This window comes from Mesoplodon bidens (assembly GCF_964165515.1).
Source record: "Mesoplodon bidens genome assembly, chromosome: 6".
Lineage (NCBI taxonomy): Eukaryota > Metazoa > Chordata > Mammalia > Artiodactyla > Ziphiidae > Mesoplodon > Mesoplodon bidens.
In genome coordinates this window covers 5,353,995-5,372,445 of record NC_138162.1, presented here as the reverse complement: position 1 = coordinate 5,372,445, position 18,451 = coordinate 5,353,995, and the positions used below count along the sequence as shown (strand labels likewise).

At 48.2% G+C, this 18,451-nt stretch overlaps 1 protein-coding gene across 2 annotated transcripts in view; it reads left to right on the top strand.

Moving 5' to 3' along the window:
- NUP214 (nucleoporin 214) overlaps positions 1 to 18,165 on the top strand; it is a 95,940-nt gene extending 77,775 nt beyond the window's left edge. The window contains exons 31-36 of one of the 2 annotated variants that reach the window (XM_081238067.1): positions 1,941 to 2,094; positions 9,241 to 9,393; positions 13,760 to 13,931; positions 15,766 to 15,905; positions 17,374 to 17,398; positions 17,905 to 18,165. In XM_081238067.1, coding sequence (XP_081094193.1) covers positions 1,941 to 2,094; positions 9,241 to 9,393; positions 13,760 to 13,931; positions 15,766 to 15,905; positions 17,374 to 17,398; positions 17,905 to 17,938 — 678 coding nt within the window. In that variant the 3' untranslated portion in view covers positions 17,939 to 18,165. Of the gene's footprint in view, positions 1 to 1,937; positions 2,095 to 9,240; positions 9,394 to 13,759; positions 13,932 to 15,765; positions 15,906 to 17,373; positions 17,399 to 17,904 lie in introns of both variants that reach the window. The other variant, XM_081238066.1, reaches the window with a different exon arrangement.
- The last annotated feature ends 286 nt before the right edge of the window (positions 18,166 to 18,451 follow it).

Genomic DNA, 18,451 nt, shown 5'->3' with positions numbered 1-18,451 from the left:
GAGATTTTCCATAACTTACAGTTTTTAAAACTATTGTTATTTATTGTAGTTAAAATGAATGGGATACTCTAACCCGCTTCTGAGGATGCAATAACTGTTGATTCACATTCACTTCAGTGAAGTGCTACCCGTTGCTATTCATTTCTGCAGATATCCATTACTTTTCAAATCATGTTTTTAAAAATAAGTTGAGCCATCTGAAATTGCTGGGTTTGGTGGGGTTTTTGTTTTGGTTTTTTCCTTGTAGGGCAAAAATGTCCGTATATTGGCAGTTTCCTATGTTTCAGCCTGATGCGTGGAAGTCAGCCAAGAAACCTGATATTTTCTGTTTTCCGCATGCATGCATACTTGTCACGTCTTCGTTCCTTTGAAAGTCAGTTTACTAGTTATCAAAGCCTGTGCTCTTATGGTTGGATTTCATTCCAAGTTTTAAAAAGCTGTTACTCATCATTAAATGGTTGTAGTAAACAGTTACTGTTGTTTTTAAAGAAGTTTAAAGGGGGAAAAGAAAGGAGAGAGACAAGCAAGTACATTAAGTATGTTGCCCTCAGGTAAAAATTAGCTTGTCGTGTCCAAGGCACGAAAGACTGGTGTGACTGTACCAAGTGCGGGGGCGGGGGTGGTGGATAGAAGACGATGCCAAGAGATGGATGGGGCCGAGTCATGTGTGTCTTTCAGAATTTGTAAGCAGGAGCGAAATGTTTTGACTGCCATTTTCAAGGATTAATCTAGCTGCTGTGTGAACACAGATTGTAGGGGAAGCAGAACGTCAGTGAAGTTGTCTTATGGTCCAGGCACAGAGTCACGGTACGGGGGCTCAGAGCAGGGGTGTGCTGGGGCATGTTTCAGGGGCAGCCTGCTAGAGGTTTGACTGTTGTGGGGATTAAATAATTATTTGTAAAGTGCGTAGAAAAGTGCCTAGCACAGAGAAAGCACTCGGTCATTGGTTCATTATCGTCATTGTCAAAATACTGAACAGCAGCCATTTTTTGAGTGTGTAAATTACATTTTAGGCACTTTTCTGAAGGGCACTACCTTCCTAGCTCATTTATTGGTATTTCACTCACTGTTTTGAGGTGGGTGGTTTATTTTGCCAGAAAGAAGAGGGACTTGTACACTCCTCTGGTTCCCACCCCCTCCCCTTTGAAGGGGCTCCTGTAAGGTTCCTGTGCACAGCGACCCATTTCTAATGGCCCATCGTATTCTACATTATCAGCCAGGGAGATATCATACTTAACTAATCATTAATGGTCCCTCAAATCTAGCACTGGTCTTCCTTAAAGAACCAGTTTCTAAACAAAAATACAGTGTGTGGTGCCTGATACAGCTTTGTGTCAGCACGTGCCCAGCATCCTCCGAGCATAAGATTTGCAAACTTGGACAGAATTCAGCTGCGGTCATCGTTTCAACAGTGGAGCTAATTTAAGCTCATTTCTGCAGTACTGGGGAAGTCATTACGAAATAAAAGCGCGCAAATGGGAGAAAAGACAGTGTAAATCCCTTATCGTCGGTTGCTGATGAGGTCAGCCAAACACTAGAGGAATCAAAATAATTGGTGCTCATCATAACCTAGACATGTTTTTAAACTTACACATTTGGGGGCGCTTTTGAGGGCTTGGTTTTCCTGCCCCTGGCGTCATGTCCAGCAGAGACTGCAGGCATCAGGGCAGATGAACTGTTAAGACTCCCACCTACCATAAATGATGTTTTCAGAGAACTGTGCACATAGAAGAACTTGAGAACTTGTGATTGTAGAGTGTTCCTGTCCAGAGCTCAGCTTCCTTTGTGGGTGTTAGAGCATCTGCACCAGAACTAATCAACGTTCTCCTGCTTCTTCCACTGGTACAAGCTGTGAGTGCCTCCTCTCCGTGGATGTGGGCTGCCATTTTACCGTGACCTCTCATCTTATCTTGCTTCCTGTCCCTTTTGTTTTTTAGCAGTCATCCTCTTCCAGTGGCAGCGTGTTTGGGTCTGGAAACACTGGAAGAGGGGGAGGTTTCTTCAGTGGCCTTGGAGGGAAACCCAGCCAAGATGCAGCCAACAAAAACCCATTCAGCTCGGCCAGCGGGGGCTTTGGATCTACAGCCACCCCAAGTAAGTCAAGAAAGTTTTCCCAGTTTCTTGGTCCCCTGATGTCATTGTCATCCTCGTGGTGTTATCAAAGCCTCAGTGACAAGTGTAGAAAGGAAAGAAAAAGTCTAGAAGGCCCATTTAAAATATCTACCCCAAAGCAGTGTGATCTGTTTTGATTTTGTTTTTTTTATTTTTGGTTTTCTAATGAGATGTCCTATATAATCATGGAAAGACATCAGAGCTGCAGGGAGAGAGGATCTGTGTATTGAGCTACTCCCCTCTTCTCTCCCAAGGCCCAAATTGCTCTGTTTCTTAGGGTTGAAATGACTTGAAATGAATGCAAGCAGACAAGCATAAAAGAGAGCAGCAGAACAAGCTGGGTGTGCTTGGAGGAGCATCTGGATTTTCATTTGTGTTGGACTCTCTTTGAATTTGCTTTAAAATTCAGCTACTATAGAGAAATGTCACACAAAAGTTGAAGCCGTCATTATTTCTCATCTCTTACATTTTTGTCTTATTTTCAAATGAAGCTGTATCTTTCTGCTGGCACTTTCTTCTCCAGCTAATTCCTTGTTGAGCTGTCTATTCATGGTTGGAAATGAAAGAAATTTGTTTGTTTCAATCTTCTAAAAAAATATATCCTGCTGCCAGGGGAGACTGAGATGGGAAGTCGGGCACCTGTCACCTTCATCTTAGCTTCTCTTGTTTAATACGCTCCACCAGAAGCTTCTCTCATCTGTTGTGCTACACGCGACCTTAATGCGAGAGCTCACGTTCCATAGACAGGACAGATGTTTCCTTGATATTAAGGCTCATGTAGTTAAAAAGCAAAACTCTTTGCTGAGACTCCTGGAGTCACAGATCGGTTATTTTGATGTCCCTGTTCATCTAGTAATATATAAGGAGAGATTATAGTGAAGACACACATAGCTTTAAACTTGTGAAATTATATAATCAGAAATTTGTGTTCTGCTAGGAGGAATTTAGAACCCTAGAATGAAGGGATCTGAGAAGTCAAGTCTAGGAACAGTTTTCAGAAGCCGTTTCTGCAGATGAACTCTTACGCAGAATCCTGATATATAAAACAGAGAAAAACAGGGTGTTCAGAAGCAGGGGCCAAGAACCAGCGATACTCCTGGGTGGGTTCCCCATCTTTTCCCCGGCTGTCAGCACACAGCTGCAGGGCTCCACAGCACGTACTTCGAAAACGTGATCCTCGGGTGTCAGTCTCCCTTTTCCAATCAAGAAACAAGGCCAGAATGGTTAGGTGATTTTTAGTTACAAAGCCAGAAAGTGGCAGACCTAGAACTCAGCTAGATCGTGCATAAGGTGCCAAACACAGCGTCTAGCACAGAACAGGCATTTAATAAAACATGCTAGTGAGAAACGTGGGTTTGTCCCATGGGTAGATTATTGTCTGCAAGATGGTGTTACTAGCCTATTTTGTTAAAACGTGGGTGTGTCATATCTTTGTAAAAAATCCTTTCCTCCTGTCAGATTCACCTTTAATGCCGTGGCTCTTACCTGGCAGAAAATGGCCTTCTCTCAGTGATGGGCTGGAGCTGGCCTGTGCCGGCTCGGGAGAGCCAGCTTGCACATTTCTCCCCAGCTCCCTGTTCAGTGACATCAGGGGGTAGTTGTTTACACCATAGTAACTGGACAGTGCTGCAGAATCGGGGACAGACACCCCCGCCCGGCCCCGACCTGTTGTTCATAGGCACACCATTGTTTCTAATTCTTTAATTCTGGTTTAAATTAAACATATATCTGTTCTTGATACCAGACACCTGTGGGTCTTCATCTCCTAAACGTCAGCTGTTATAAACCAGCAGTTTACTTTCACGCTTAAGGGAAGTTTAAGTGAATTTGAAAGTATGCAGGAAAGATTTATCATTATTTTGGTTTTTAGAACTAACTGCGTGATTTGCTAGTGAAACGGACAAGAGCTTCTGTAGCCCTGAGGACCAAGTGCCGGATGAGAGGAAGGAACAGTGGAGAAGGAGCTGGAAGGCCCCTGGGGAGGACACTGGCCTCGCCACAGAACTGAGAATGTTTTCTGCAGGGGCGGCCTCTTTCTCCTCGGGCGACCCTGCGACGTGTGATCGTCTGAGCAGCACTGTTTCCTGCCCTGTGTGGATGGGCTCCTGGCTCTCTTCCTGCCTGCCAGACAGTTCCTTCCCTGCTCTTTCCCTCTCCTCTTTCCCTGTCATTGTGGGGTGTGTCCCCATTATCATCCAGGTTATCACAGGAGTTTCCACACTCCCCTCTCTGCCCGCTGTCTCCTACACTGTGGTCTGGAAATCTGTGCCAAATTGAATGTCTTAAAACTCTTTTATTTTGCCACTCTCCCTACTCAGAACCCTTTGGCAATGTCCCACTAACTATAGATCAAAGTCCAGACCAACTCCTTAGGCTATAATGCAGGGCCCTCCATGAGCCCTGACACACTTTTCTGACTTTGAATTCCTTCGCCTGCGCACGCGTGCGCGCACACACACACCCTCACTTCTCTGTGCTTCATGCCAGGGTTCACACTGCTCCCCACACGCCGCTTCTCTGAACCTACCGTTCCTTTCAGCATGAATGTACGTCTTCCTCTGTGCAGCATGGCCGAAAGGTCACGAGGATGCACAGTGATCTCTCCCTCTCTGGAATCCTGCAGCCCTTATGCTCTGTTCTTTCACGAGCCGTCAGCAGAAGGGAACTCATCTTTACTGATCACCTGCTGTGCGCCAGTTGTTCAGTGTGTGCGGTCTAATCACCTCTCACAACAGTATTTTCAGATGTGGCTGTCCCCATTTTACCAATAAGGAAGTGGGTTCAGAGTGGGAATGTGGGCTTCCAGTGGTAACAGCCATTAAGTGGCGTAAGGAGGGTTTCATCCTGGGGTGTGTGCAGAGCTCTGGTCCACCGCGTTGCCTGCTGAGATCCTCTGGCCTCGCCATAGAGTGGAACGCCTCCCCGTACGCCTTGTCTGACAGCCCTTGTGATCACTCCGCATGGCATCGAACACGCTCCCCTGCAGATAGATATCTGAGCACAGATTGGGCGGCCAGCACTTCCCTTGGTGACATTTAGGCCCCAGGCTGCCTGGTCCTGGAGCTGCCCTCTCTAGGCCTGAGAAGTAATTGGAACTATGCATTGATCGAGAAAGACAAGCTAGGAACACTGGTGCTTGGAGTTGGCGTGTTCTGTATCCAGAAGCTCACACTAGAAAGGTTTCTTCTCTCTTCCCCAAGACTCTACCATAGATACAGTTAACCCCTGGGGGTCCTGTGAATTGCTACCTGTAAGGCCCTATTGCCTCCTTGAGTCTTGTGCTAAAGACACTGGTGAGAACAATTCTCAGCACATTCTTTCTGCACAGGGGCTTGAAAGACATGTTTGTATGAGGATGAAGGAGTCATTTGATGAGAATCTTTTGGTCCCACAAGGTTCCTTCTACTGCTCTTCTTTAAGAGAATGTCTTGGGAAGGTATCCTGGACAAGGGCTTCCTGAGAACCACCTTCTCAGTGTGTGTTGAATTCTCGTCTAGTGACTTTAGACCTGCAGAATGACGTGGGACCTGGTCTCTGTGATGTTATTTATATCAAATTTATATCAAGTATCATTTAATTTAAATTGGGTCAGACCCTGATGTTGGATTTTGCTAGTGTTTTTTGCCAAATAAAAGACCACGGAGGATCCACGTTGCACCAGTGGGGGGAAGCCCAAAGCGGATGCCAGTGTGACCCGTTCTTGGAACCCCCAGTGGAGGTCATCCGGTGGCTCTGCAGAGACAAGCTTTCTTACTGGCTAGTTCACAAGTGAAGAAGTCTCTTCCACAATGAAATATTGTTCCAACAACCAAGATACCATATTTTCAAGAGCTAGAGACTGTTATTTTGGAGCCACTAGGAGAAAACTGAGAAGCACATTGTTGGCCATAGGGACAGAGAGAAGCAGACATCCCATCACTTAATGCCACTTTGTTTCAGAGCAGCTTAAATAAATCCTAAAACGTTTCAACATGCAGAGCTCCTTTTGAGACTACAAATGACCACTGTTACAACTTGAATGGCTTGATTCTAGTGATCTTTGCAAAATGAAAAGGGTTTAACTTTCTACAGCTGACCTGCTCTGTTTTATTATATTGAACTTGATTGGGATAGGAAACATGATTGGCAGGAGGAAAGTTAAACAGAGAGGGAAGTCCTGTTTTCTAGGACCTGCCTTATGCCTGACTAGGGGCTTTCCATACATTAATTCATTCAGTCTTCCCAGCAGCCTTGCCTGGGCACAGTGCTGTCCCATTATATGTATGAGGAAACTGGGACTCGGAAAGGTTAAGTCCTTGCCCCACAGTTACTAGGTTTTCGAAGCCAGGACTGACTGCACAACTCATTTATTCCACTGTCATATCTGTGAACATCTTAAAGACAAAGGAGTCTTAAAGAGATAAAGGAATAAAGAAGCCCGAAGACTTCTAAATGTTCTCTGACTTCTCTAGAATTTGTCTTCCAGCACTGTCCCAGTAAAATCATTTCATCTCTCTCTGTATTTCTGATTTCTCCAAGAGGAGATCTAGCCTCTAATCTTGTACTTGAATTTGTTTGCTATTTGGAACTTTTGCCTTGTTAGCACTAACAAAGTCAGAAAATTGCAGTCCTCTGTTCTTGAAATACCAAATAAAAGGAATGGCTGAGAAGCCTGGTTTTGTACTGCCATTGGGGGAATCTGATGTAACCTTCAGCCGGCTCAGTAAGGGAAGAATCAGACTGCTCAAGAGGGCATTTTGCAGACTCTGCCGGAGGGTATATAGTCCCGTGCGACCGTACATGAAGGTGGTGAAAAGGAACTTGTTATCCACTCCTGCTCTCAGCGCCTGGCCTACTCACAGCCAAGCTCCCAAACTGTCAGCAATAGGGTTTTTTTTGTTTTTTGTTTTGTTTTGTTTTGTTTTTGCGGTACACGGGCCTCTCACTGTTGTGGCCTCTCCCGTTGCAGAGCACAGGCTCCGGACATGCAGGCCCAGCGGCCATGGCTCACGGGCCCAGCCGCTCCGCAGCATGTGGGATCCTCCCAGACCGGGGCACGAACCCGTGTCCCCTGCATTGGCAGGCGGACTCTCAACCACTGCGCAACCAGGGAAGCCCTCAGCAATAGTTTTACAGAGCAGGTGACCCTGCGGTGGTCTGAGGCTCTGTTGTTATCGGTGCCTAGACACTGAGGTGCTTGTGTCCCTGAGGTGAGGCTCCTCACTTCTTGGCCTGCAGATCAAGAGCGTTGCAAGCGGAAGTAGCAATGGAGTTACATCTCACACTGGGGTGGGACTGGCAGCAGAGCGAGATGAGAGACCCTGGTGCTGACGGGCTAGTGGTGGACCACCTCTTCAGACGGCTCGACTTGCAGAGTTATTCGCCCTCCACTCTTCTCCTTTCCATCACCTTCTCTGTGAGCGCCTGATGGGCTTGGGGGAAGACTGGCCTATGCAGGTGTTTGTAGGCCTCGCTTGGTGACATGGAGTCAATGCCCCATTGCCACCCAGAGCATGTCATTTCAGCCTCCTGTCCATGCCTGTGGCTTTGGGCAGTGATCCCATTTCAGCAGAGCTTCTTGCTGCCTTACTGTGGGTGCAATCTCATTTTAGTAAAACACGCATCCAAACATGGTGGGGATATGTGAGTTATCCCTCCCCTCTCCCCCCGGGAAAAGGGTTAAAGAAAAATTCCTGTTATTTAGTGTGCTGTTTGTACTCTCTCCAAGCACTTCTGTGTATATGACTTTGGCTGTTTATATGTTGCCTGTCAGATTCGCATTTCTTGTAACAAAAAACTTCTCACCCATCTTGGTTTTTAGTAGTTCACTTCCTTATTTTTTTTTTAATTAATTTATGTGGCTCCAGTGGGGTTTAGTTGCGGCATGCGGGATCTTCGTTGCAGCGTGTGGGGTCTTTTGTTGCGGCATGTGGGGTCTTTTGTTGCGGCACGTGGGCTTCTCTCTAGTTGCAGTGCACGGGCTCAGTAGTTGCAGCACACAGGCTCTCTAGTTGTGGCTCGCAGGTTCTAGAGTGTGTGGGCTCGGTAGTTGGCAGCGCATGGGCTTAGTTGCCCCGTGCCACGTGGGATCTTAGTTCCCCGACCAGGGATCGAGCCTATGTCCCCTGCATTGGAAGGCGGATTCTTAACCACTGGACCACCAGGAAAGTCCCTCATTTCCATTTTTCCTTTAAGCCTTGGAGCCGATTCAGTGTGTAGCTGCGGGAGCGACCCACTAGATAAGCATCTGAAAGGTCAAGGGCTTAACTGAACCTCTTAGAAAGAGGAAATTAGACTGGCAGTCTTGCTGGCCCCTTACGTTCTTCAGGGCATGCCTAGCTCCTATCAGATCAGAGGTAGGAGCAGCAGGGTTTTTCCTATTTCATCTGCCGTTCTCTGCACAGATCAGGCAGTGGCAAGCTTGCCCAGCAGAACGTGGGAAGCCACCGCGCTCGGTTTGGATTCGCTCTTTGTTTTCTCTAGTCTGACAAAATTTGAAGTTGGTCTTCATACGAGGAGGTCCATGAAAACCAGCCCTGTTCTTCAGAAGCAAATGGTCTCGTGTGCAGCTGCGGGGTTGGTCCTGTGTTGAACATAACCTGTGATACCTGTGGGCATGCAGGTACCTTTCTGCAGAAGAGCCTCTTCACTGGGACCTGTTGCAGCCCCGTTGTTTTGTGCCTGTAGAATCACGCCAGGAAATCCTGAGCTTGAGCACCAGAATGATTAAAAACTTGTCATCAAGATGCATGCAGGGCTTCCCTGGTGGCGCAGTGGTTGAGAGTCCACCTGCTGATGCAGGGGACACGGGTTCACGTCTCCCAGTCTGGGAGGATCCCCCGTGCCGCGGAGCGGCTGGGCCCGTGGGCCATGGCCGCTGAGCCTGCGCGTCCGGAGCCTGTGCTCCACAGCGGGAGAGGCCACAACAGTGAGAGGCCCGCGTACCTCAAAAAAAAAAAAAAAAAAGATGCATGCAAATCAAAGAAGGTTTCTGTTTCACTGCCACTCAGCGACCTTGGATCCTTGACTTCTCTATCATTCCCTTCTCCCCAGACACCTAGTGAGGTTCCTTCCTTCTCTGTTCTGAGAAGCAGATAAGGACATTTTTCTCCCTCTGATCTCCCTCATACGTGTTCTTCATCTCTTCAGATACCTCTAACCTTTTTGGAAACAGTGGAGCCAAGACGTTTGGCGGCTTTGCCAGCTCATCATTTGGAGACCAGAAACCTGCTGGCACCTTTAGCTCTGGAGGAGGAAGTGTGGCCTCCCAAGGCTTTGGGTTTTCCACTCCAAGTAAAACAGGTACTCCTATGCCTGTTAGCCGTGGTTATCGTTAGATGCGTATTTAACATTGCGTAGACCTCTGGAAGGAGGGCTCTCTGGGGTGTTCTCAGGGGAGAGTATGGAGTATGGATGAAGGGATCTTTTCCCCCAAATTCATTTTCTAATTATTGAGCATCTACTACGTTTCTGACGCTGTTCTAGGTCTCCTGAGACATGTTAAAAAGCACAGAATGCATAGCATGCAGCCCTGAAGAGAACTTCATGTTTTCTTTGGGAAGAAAGCATTGTAAATATTTAGTTGCATTTAACAACCAAAGTGAGGGAACATACAGGACCATGATAACTGAAATATAAACAAGAAAGCCTCCTAAGTCAGATTTGCTTGGATGCCCATTACCTGTGATGGGCAAGACAGATTATTTCTTTAATTTCTTATGTCTATGTCATTTGTCCTCCTTCCCAAATCACTTTTTTTTTTTTTACTTTTGAGTGTACCATACATAAATGTATTGATACTCCCGTACATGTACAGTATCCACATATCATAACTATGCAGCTCAATTAATTTTCACAGTTGGAATATACCCACGTAGTCAGGAATAAAGAACATTAACAATACTACTTTTTATCCCAGCATTACTTTTAAAGTATACATTTATAAACTGTGTGGCTTCTTACAATCGTGTATTATTACACTTATAATTTAAAATTTTAAAGAACAGTATATGTTTACCCGCAAAACCGTGCTTCATCTCTGTCAGCTGCCCCTCTATCCTGTTTCTGTCTCTGAGATCTACAGAGGGGCCTGTGCATACCTGCCCTGTTGTGTGGAAGGTTGTGTGAAAAGACTTTTTTAAGGCAGGGGGCAAAGGGGGAGGATGTTTGCTGAGCAAGCAGTTCTTTAAAACAAAGCAGATGCCCCACAGGTGAGCGGGCAGGATACTTCTCCCTTGTGTGTATGGGATGCTCTGAATTTATGGGGGGTTGCAGAGGAAGGACCCAACCCAAGGAGCAGATGCCTGGGTGGCTTTGACTGAGGAGCAGAACTGCCCCAAATTAGTACCTGGAATCCCACCTTTTAGAACCAAAATTGCTGTGGTTTCTGAATGCACTGTGCACCTTTACTCAGACCCGTGCCTGGGCTGGGTTAGTCTATGAGTGCTAGTTTTGTTTTTTTGGGGTTTTTTTGTTTTTTGCGGTACGCGGGCCTCTCACTGCTGTGGCCTCTCCCGTTGCGGAGCACAGGCTCCGGACGCACAGGCTCAGCGGCCATGGCTCACGGGCCCAGCTGCTCCGCGGTATGTGGGATCTTCCCGGACCGGGGCACGAACCCATGTCCCCTGCATTGTCAGGCGGACTCTCAACCACTGCGCCACCAGGGAAGCCCTGAGTGCTAGTTTTTTTACACTCCTTCCTAGAGTTTAAAATGGACTAGAAATGAGCATCACAGCTCTATTCTGCCGCCACCTTTCCCTGCAGTGAATGATTTAAAAATGAAAGGGCTACAAAGGTTTTGGTCCTGCTTGACAAGGCAAGTATTATTTGACTAAGAAATTCTGGTTTATTAATCATCAAAACTTTTAAATTTACTTTTTCAGGAACCTGATCATGTTTTCTTCGATTCTCATGTTTATCTTCTATGTTGTTCCGTATCCTGGGATCATGTCCCAGTTGATCTGAGAATTTGCCCCTTTTATTTTTGCAGTCCGAGAGAAAATGTGTCCTCCCACGTTTCAGAATACTTTTCCTATTTGATAACTTGCCCCATGAATCCACCCAGATTGGGGTCTCGAGGGATTTTTAGATTGCTGGTGTGGGTGGGTCTCTGGAGTCCCAGAAGTGCCGTTCCTCCCTTGAGTACAGTTGCAGGAGAAAATAACACCACTGGAGATCATTTGAGGAGAGGACAGGAAGTGAGACAGACTGAAAATGACCTCCTGCCACCCCCAGTCCGCTGGGGTCACGCCACTGCTCTGTCAGTGGAGTTGCTGGATTTGGTGGCACTGGCAGGGGGCAGCGTGGCACGTAGTAGTGGTGAGGGGATAGGTAGTCTTGTGAGTCACTCAGCCCTGTTCCCATCCCAGCTCTACCACTCACCAGCTGGCTCAGCGTAGATGAGAGACGTGTTCTCTGAGCCTCGGGGTCCTCACCTGTAAAGTAGGGAGTCCCAGGTTTGTTGGGAGGATTGAAGCAAACTGGTGTACAGCACCTGGCACGTGGAGGGCCCTCAGTAAATCAGAAATCTTATTATCATTGAGTACTACTAAATTTCTGTCTCTTCTGGAGGAGAAAAAATATAAGCATCTAATAAAATTGGAACCCCCTAACATCAGGAGTGAGTTGTCTGTCTCCAGAAATAAAGCCCAAGTGACCATTCCCTTCTGTTTCATGTATCTGTGACATGGATTTGTTGTTTGGGGGGCATTGTGTGTGTGTGTGTGTGTGTGTGTGTGTGCGCGCGTGTGCGTGCGTGCACTTAATCTCCTCCCCTCCCTGTCCAGTGTACTTTCTGTATCATTGTGACTTCTCATTTTTCACTCACCTTCCACCAAGAACTCTGAACACTGTTGAGTACGAGGCACTAGATAAAGGCCTGTGTGTCCAGGAAGAAAGTGTAACCAGATCTGTGATCAGTCTTAAATAATTCAACTGCAAGGGTTTTTTAGCACTTTTTTTTTTTCCAGTCTGTTATATTTGTAACCCAACAGTCTCCATTATCATGGCTTGGAATTTCACTCAAGGTTTTAAAATACAGAATGTAAACCCAAACGTGAGCCCGCACAGAAAGCACCTTCTCAGTTGTGCTTCTGCTGTTCATGGTAAATAAGCAAATGATTGAACCACAAAGTAGCAGCTAACTAAGGCCTTCAGCTGACAGCTTTTCATGTCCAGCAGTTGATCTTTCCTGTTGCAGGCGGCCGAAGCTTGTGCTGTGATTACGCTCATAGTCAGAACGCCTGAGTGATCCCTCTATCACCGGGATTCACTTTCTGAAGGGGCGAGAATGAGGTCCCCGTCTCCCTGGGCAAATCGCCTCCTGGCTCTGCCTGGGCCACCACTCCTCCCTTCAGCACGTAGCTCCTGGGCCAATGGGCGCTGTAAGAAATGCTGCCCTTTAGAGCACACGTCTTGTACCATTTTGCTCTGTTCTGCTCAATAGATACTCAGCAGGTGTCTCTGCTAATAGCCTAGAGTGATGTATGCAGTATCTTGGGGTTTGGGAACCCTCCTCGGGAGCAGAAGGAACAGTTAGGGAAGGACCTTCTGTCTTCCCGCGCCTGATGGGCATCCAGCAATCAGGGGAGGTGGCCTGGGCACGCCTGGCCCTTCCTGTGCAGTCACCTGCGTGCGTGCCACCCCTGCGGGCCTGTGTCCACGTGAGTGAGAGCGCTGGGAGCCTGCCCAGGGCTCCATGGACCCAGGGCTCTCCTCCCGGCTGATTGATTGCCTTATCACATTGACGCAGCAGCCTTCCTCCAGACAAGAAACGGTGTGCTTTTTTACTGAGGGGTAGTTCCTGACGGCTGAGAGAGAGCATTTTTTAAAAATTCTTCTGTACAGGGAGAGAAAGACTCCTGTGAGAGATGTGAGAGCTCTCAGGTTCTAAATAAGTAAAAGGCACCTGGCCGAGCGTCAGCCTCTCCATCTCCTCTGTCACCCGGCTCGCAGGTTCTCCCTGAGAGGGGATTTGAGCCTCTAATTTTATAATTTGTGTCTCCATGAAGTGAGATGCCTTGCCCATGTGATGATAAGTCATAAGCTCTGACCACTTTGACAGCTGGGTAGGGATCGGTGCTTTTGAGCATGACTTTTCAGTGAGGAGTCTCAAAACGTGGCACAGGGTCTGGGCGGGGGTCTGCCGTGCGTGGAGTTGGCTCTTGGTGGCAGTTGGATCTCACGAGACTTGGAGCTGATGAGTCCAGCTTGCCTCTGGGAGGGACCAGGGAGCTCGCAGACAAACACAGAGTCTGCTGGTTTCTTAGAACTCCAAGGGGCTCTCCTACGTGGACCCCAGACCCCTCTGCTAGAAATGGAGGGGGGGTGGTGGGTTTGGTTGGGTCTGGGTTTTGAGTTTGGGTTTGTTATTTTGCTGATAGAAAGGGTGTTGCCCTTTGCTCTAGCGTTTTTCTGTTTGTTTGTTTGTTTGTTTTTACAACTTTATTGGAGTATAACTGCTTCACAATGGTGTATTAGTTTCTGCTTTGTAACAAAGTGAATCCGTTACACGTATACATCTGCTGTAGTGTTTTGAATTTGAGTTTCTAACGTACTTTTCCCTTTCTCCTCCCTCTTTTGATTTGGTTTCTCACTGCTCATTGTCTTCTCTTCCTGTCTCCTTCTTTCTTTCTCCCCGTTTCTGTTTGTTTGCCTCTGTTTTGCTCAGGTGGCTTCGGTGCTGCTCCAGTGTTTGGCAGCCCTCCTACTTTTGGGGGATCCCCTGGGTTTGGAGGGGTGCCAGCATTCGGTTCAGCCCCAGCCTTTACAAGCCCTCTGGGCTCGACGGGAGGCAAAGTGTTCGGAGAGGGTACCGCGGCCGCCAGCGCGGGAGGATTCGGGTAAGCCCCCCAGAGAGGCCTGGGCAAACCCACAGGCTCAGGTCAGCAGAAGCACTGGGGCCCAGTACTGCTGCTTTGAGAAGAAAGTTCTTCTGTTTCCCCTACTCTCGACTGAGCTGAAAGCCCCTCCCTCGAAATCAGCAAACCAGTCGCTCCAGGATTCCTGTTGTCTCCAGGGGAAGGTTCGTGTCTTCCAAGGCAGACTCTGTCCAGTACATGGTGGACGTCAGCTGTGTTGCTGTCCCCTGATACGTGGAGTAGTGGCTGGCACATCCCTGTTCTCCTGGTGGAGCTAAAAGATTGGTTAAAGGAAGAAAAACAGTCTCACCTTGGCTGCTTTACAGCCAAGATTGCCCCTTGTATGGTGACTTCTGTTAGGAAACTCTGAATGAATAGTTTTTAATCAGATTCTTTCCTCTTGGGATTGTTGCGCAGAAGACCCGTTGTCCTTGAGCAAACAACTCCTTGTGTCCCCTGCTCCGCTCCAGACCCCCAGAGTGGGTCTTCGGTGCACAGTCCCCTGGGCCAGCTTCCTTCGGCACTGCCTGGGCCCCGTGCGTGTTTCAGAGTCTCCACGACTGCTCAGCCTTCAAGGCGGCTCTCACTCCCTTGTGCATATCCTCACTTGAAAATGCCGTATTAGAGATCTGCTTTTAAGGGCCCCAGAAATTCGGTCTGGTTACCAAAACCCCATGGAAAAAATAGCCTTCACCACACCACAAATTCCCAGTAAAATATATGTGGTGATGACTACAAAGTGTCTCCTTCAAAGGAGGTATGGATGTCTGAGATGAATGTCTTATAGGCCTCTCGCCGTCCTTGTCCTCAGCACTGGCTCAGGATGTGTAAAGCTAAAGAGGTGGGGAGTGGAGCCAGGGGCTTGTCTGGGAGAACTGTCAGGGTACATGGGAGGAGGGTTGGCCAGGTGAAAGCATCTTTATCTTGAAAATAAACTCAAGTGGACTTCTTATTCATACCCTTTCCTCTCCATGAAAGATGCTGGTGCAGCAGTGCTGGCGAATTTCAAGGAAAGTGAGCAAGTTGATGTATTGCTTCTTAGATTTCCTGCAGAGACCGATGGGTCTTTTACGTTTCTCCCAGGAAGTCAGGAAACCCCAAGTCTTAAAGTTAAGAAAAGCTTTTAAAGGAGAGTTGGGATCGACTTAAGCCAGTATTCTGGCAGGTTCTAACGGACACTGTTCTCGCCAGTGACCGCCCGGCACATAATGCTGCAAAGTTGGTGGAAGGTTCGTGGCTGACTAGGAATCTTGAGGTTTTTATTTATTTATTTGAAACCAGCTATTTTCTTCACTAGTAAAAAAAAGTATCAGATTCTGCCTTGGCTGGGGGCTCTCCCACATAAATCCTGACTGGCTGGTTCCATTTTGTCCAGCAGAGCTGAGTACCAGCTTTGGTATGAAATCTCCGAAAGAGCCTGTCACCTTTTTTCAGGTCCCTGGCCAGGAAACTGTATCTGACCCCCACTGACATCTGAGGAGTTGCCACAGGCGTACATGAGAGACCCGAGGCAGGAGTGGGATTAGAGTAGGACCAGTGACCTGGAATTTCCAGACAGTGGAGGAGAACTCAAACACTGGGCAAGGGGGGGGCTTCATATGGCGTCCCTTTGTTTTTCTTCCCGAAACTGAGGTGAAGGTTGGCTCTGGGCTCTGGCCTGTTTGTTGGGAGAGGCTGCCACTTTAAACCAAGCAAGTCACCTCGAATCACGCGAATCTCACTTCCTGAGACTCGGGAGGGGGGACTGAGGCCGTCGGGCAGCAGAGTGACCGCGTGGCCATGCTTAACCGCAGCCTCATTTCTCGCCGGAACCCAGGTTTGGGAGCAGCAGCAACACCACGTCCTTTGGCACCCTCGCCAGTCAGAACGCCCCGACTTTTGGATCGCTGTCCCAACAGTCTTCTGCGTTCGGGACCCAGAGCGGGGGATTCTCTGCCTTCGGATCGGGCAGCGGAGGTAGGCAGCCAGACCTCTTCCCTCACCGTGGGTCCCTCCTTTCATCTCCTCAGTAAATGCCTGGACACCCCCGGCCCCAAAAAAAAGAATGAGTGGTTTTACCTGGCTGTTCAGTGTAGTATTTTAAAAGCCAAAAGTGCTTGAAAGACAAAATGTTCTCTTTAGGTTTTAACTAGATCTGTAACGCTGTGCTGTTTCTTACCAAGTAAAGAAATGGCTGACCTGATTTTTCTCTCAAGATTTGAGGACCCCCCAAAATAACCTTGATTTAAAAATCAGGTTCTAGGGGCTTCCCTGGTGGCGCAGTGGTTGAGGGTCCGCCTGCTGATGCAGGGGACACGGGTTCATGTCCCGGTCTGGGAAGATCCCACATGCCGCAGAGCGGCTGGGCCCGTGAGCCATGGCCGCTGAGCCTGCGCGTCTGGAGCCTGTGCTCCGCAACGGGAGAGGCCACAACAGTGAGAGGCCCGCGTACCACAGAAAAAAAAAAAAAATCAGGTTCTACTAAACCTTGATTTAAAAATCAGACTCAAAAAATAAGATATAGAAAAAATTAAAAATAAGACATAGAGACTTTACAAAATGTCTTTCATTTGTTTGACACTCCGCTTCTTCACATAGTACAGTGTGTGCATTCTGCTTTTATCCTTGCACCACACTTACTAGACACAGAAGTTAGGCATCGTTATTATTTTACAAATGACACAAAAACTCCAAGGAACCAGTTTGCCCAAAGGGCCAGCTGGTGAGCAGCAGAGCCAGGCCTAGAACCCTAGTGTCTTGCTGCTCTGGCCTCAAGAAGAGGAAGCAAGTGGATGGGAGAAGTAGAAAAAACATATTTTCCCGACGCAGTGGATCTGTGTGGCATGGTGCAGCAGTGAGAGGGCGCCTACCCAAGACCCTCTGCCAGTGCCCGCCGGGGAGGAGGGAAGAACCCTGAAATACCCAGAAGACCACGGCACTTCCTGCCCGCCTGGACCTGCAGGCAGTGCAGGAGGAGGGAGACAAAGGGAGGGAAAGAATGCGCGGCCTAGAGACCACCTTTGTCTTTCAAGTGTGTGGTGGTGTTTTTTTGTTTTGTTTGTTTGTTTGTTTGTTTGGCTGCATTGGGTCTTTGGGTCTTCGTTGCTGCACATGGGCTTTCTCTAGTTGCGGCGAGCAGGGACTACTGTTTGTTGCGGTGCAGGGGCTTCTCATTGTGGTGGCTTCTCTTGTTGTGGAGCACAGGCTCTAGGGGTGTGGGCTTCAGTAGTTGCAGCATGCAGGCTCAGTAGTTGTGGCTCGAGGGCTCTAGAGCACAGACTCAGTAGTTGTGGCACACGGGCTTAGTTGCTCCGCGGCATGTGGGATCTTCCTGGACCAGGGCTCGAACCCGTGTCTCCTGCATTGTCAGGCAGATTCTTAACCACTGCGCCACAGGAAGTCCCGTGTGTGTGTGTTTTAACTGCACCCTTTTCCTCTTTTTCAGGATTTAGCTTTGGATCATCCAGCTCGTAAGTATCTATCTTCAGTTATTTTGAGTCATTAACGAAGGATGGGGGAGTGTGTGGTACGTGAAAATACTAGCTTCTGCTCTGTTTGTACATTTTGTGCCCATTTTTCCTGGTTTAAAAGCTTGTCCTAGCAGCATGGTGGTCTGGCAGCAGGCTTTGGGTTCTGTGGACTTGCTGATCTCGGGCATGTGGCAGGAGGTGCCCGGCTTGGCCTCTCCTCAAGGGCTGAGCCTGAGAGAGAAGATTGTGCCTTCTGATGAGCAAAGTCTGGAAGGCAGGACTTGAGAGATGCCTTTGCTTATTTTGCTGTTCGTGTCTCAGGAGCTTCCTGGGCTCCAAGCCGATCACCAAGTCTTATTTTTTTGATCCTCGCTCTATGCTTCTGTGTAGAACTGCATGACATTAAAAACTCAGGGTCCTGAACTTTGAACACAGGGAGTGATACAAGCCCCGAAGCCCTTCCTCAGAGCAGGAGCTGATCTGCCTCTCCCGGCACTTCCTTGCAGGTCTGTCCAGGGCTTTGGTGGCTGGAGAAGCTGAGTGGGTGTCGGTGTCCCTCTCTGTTCCTGTGACCAACTGCGTTCTCAGCTCCCCTTCACCGAGAAACCCTGGAGCAGGCCTTTGAACTGGACGTTCTCATTGAAATACACACCCCGAAAGAAACAGCAGAAACCAAACTCCAGAGATGCTTGATTGCTTGTTTTGTTTTACATGTTGTGTTGGTTGTCCGCCCCGCCCCCCCCCGCTATTAAACTGTTTGGCCTGTTTCCATACAGAATGTATGTGGGCTTATTCAGGTCACAGCCACGGAGAGAGGTTTCCTCATTTCTGTGGCTCTGAGAAACCTGCACAGCCTGCCATCAGCCAGCAGCATGTGTCTTCAAAGACGGCTGCCAAAAGGATCCAGCATAGGATATGGATAGGCAGGCATTTCTCCCAGACAGTTTCCCCTGGTCTCCTCGGACTGGGGCCCTCCCCAGGGGGAAGAGGTTGAGTGCTGGCCAGCGCCTTTTTTTTTTTTTTTTTTTTTTTTTTTAGTTTTCTACATACAAC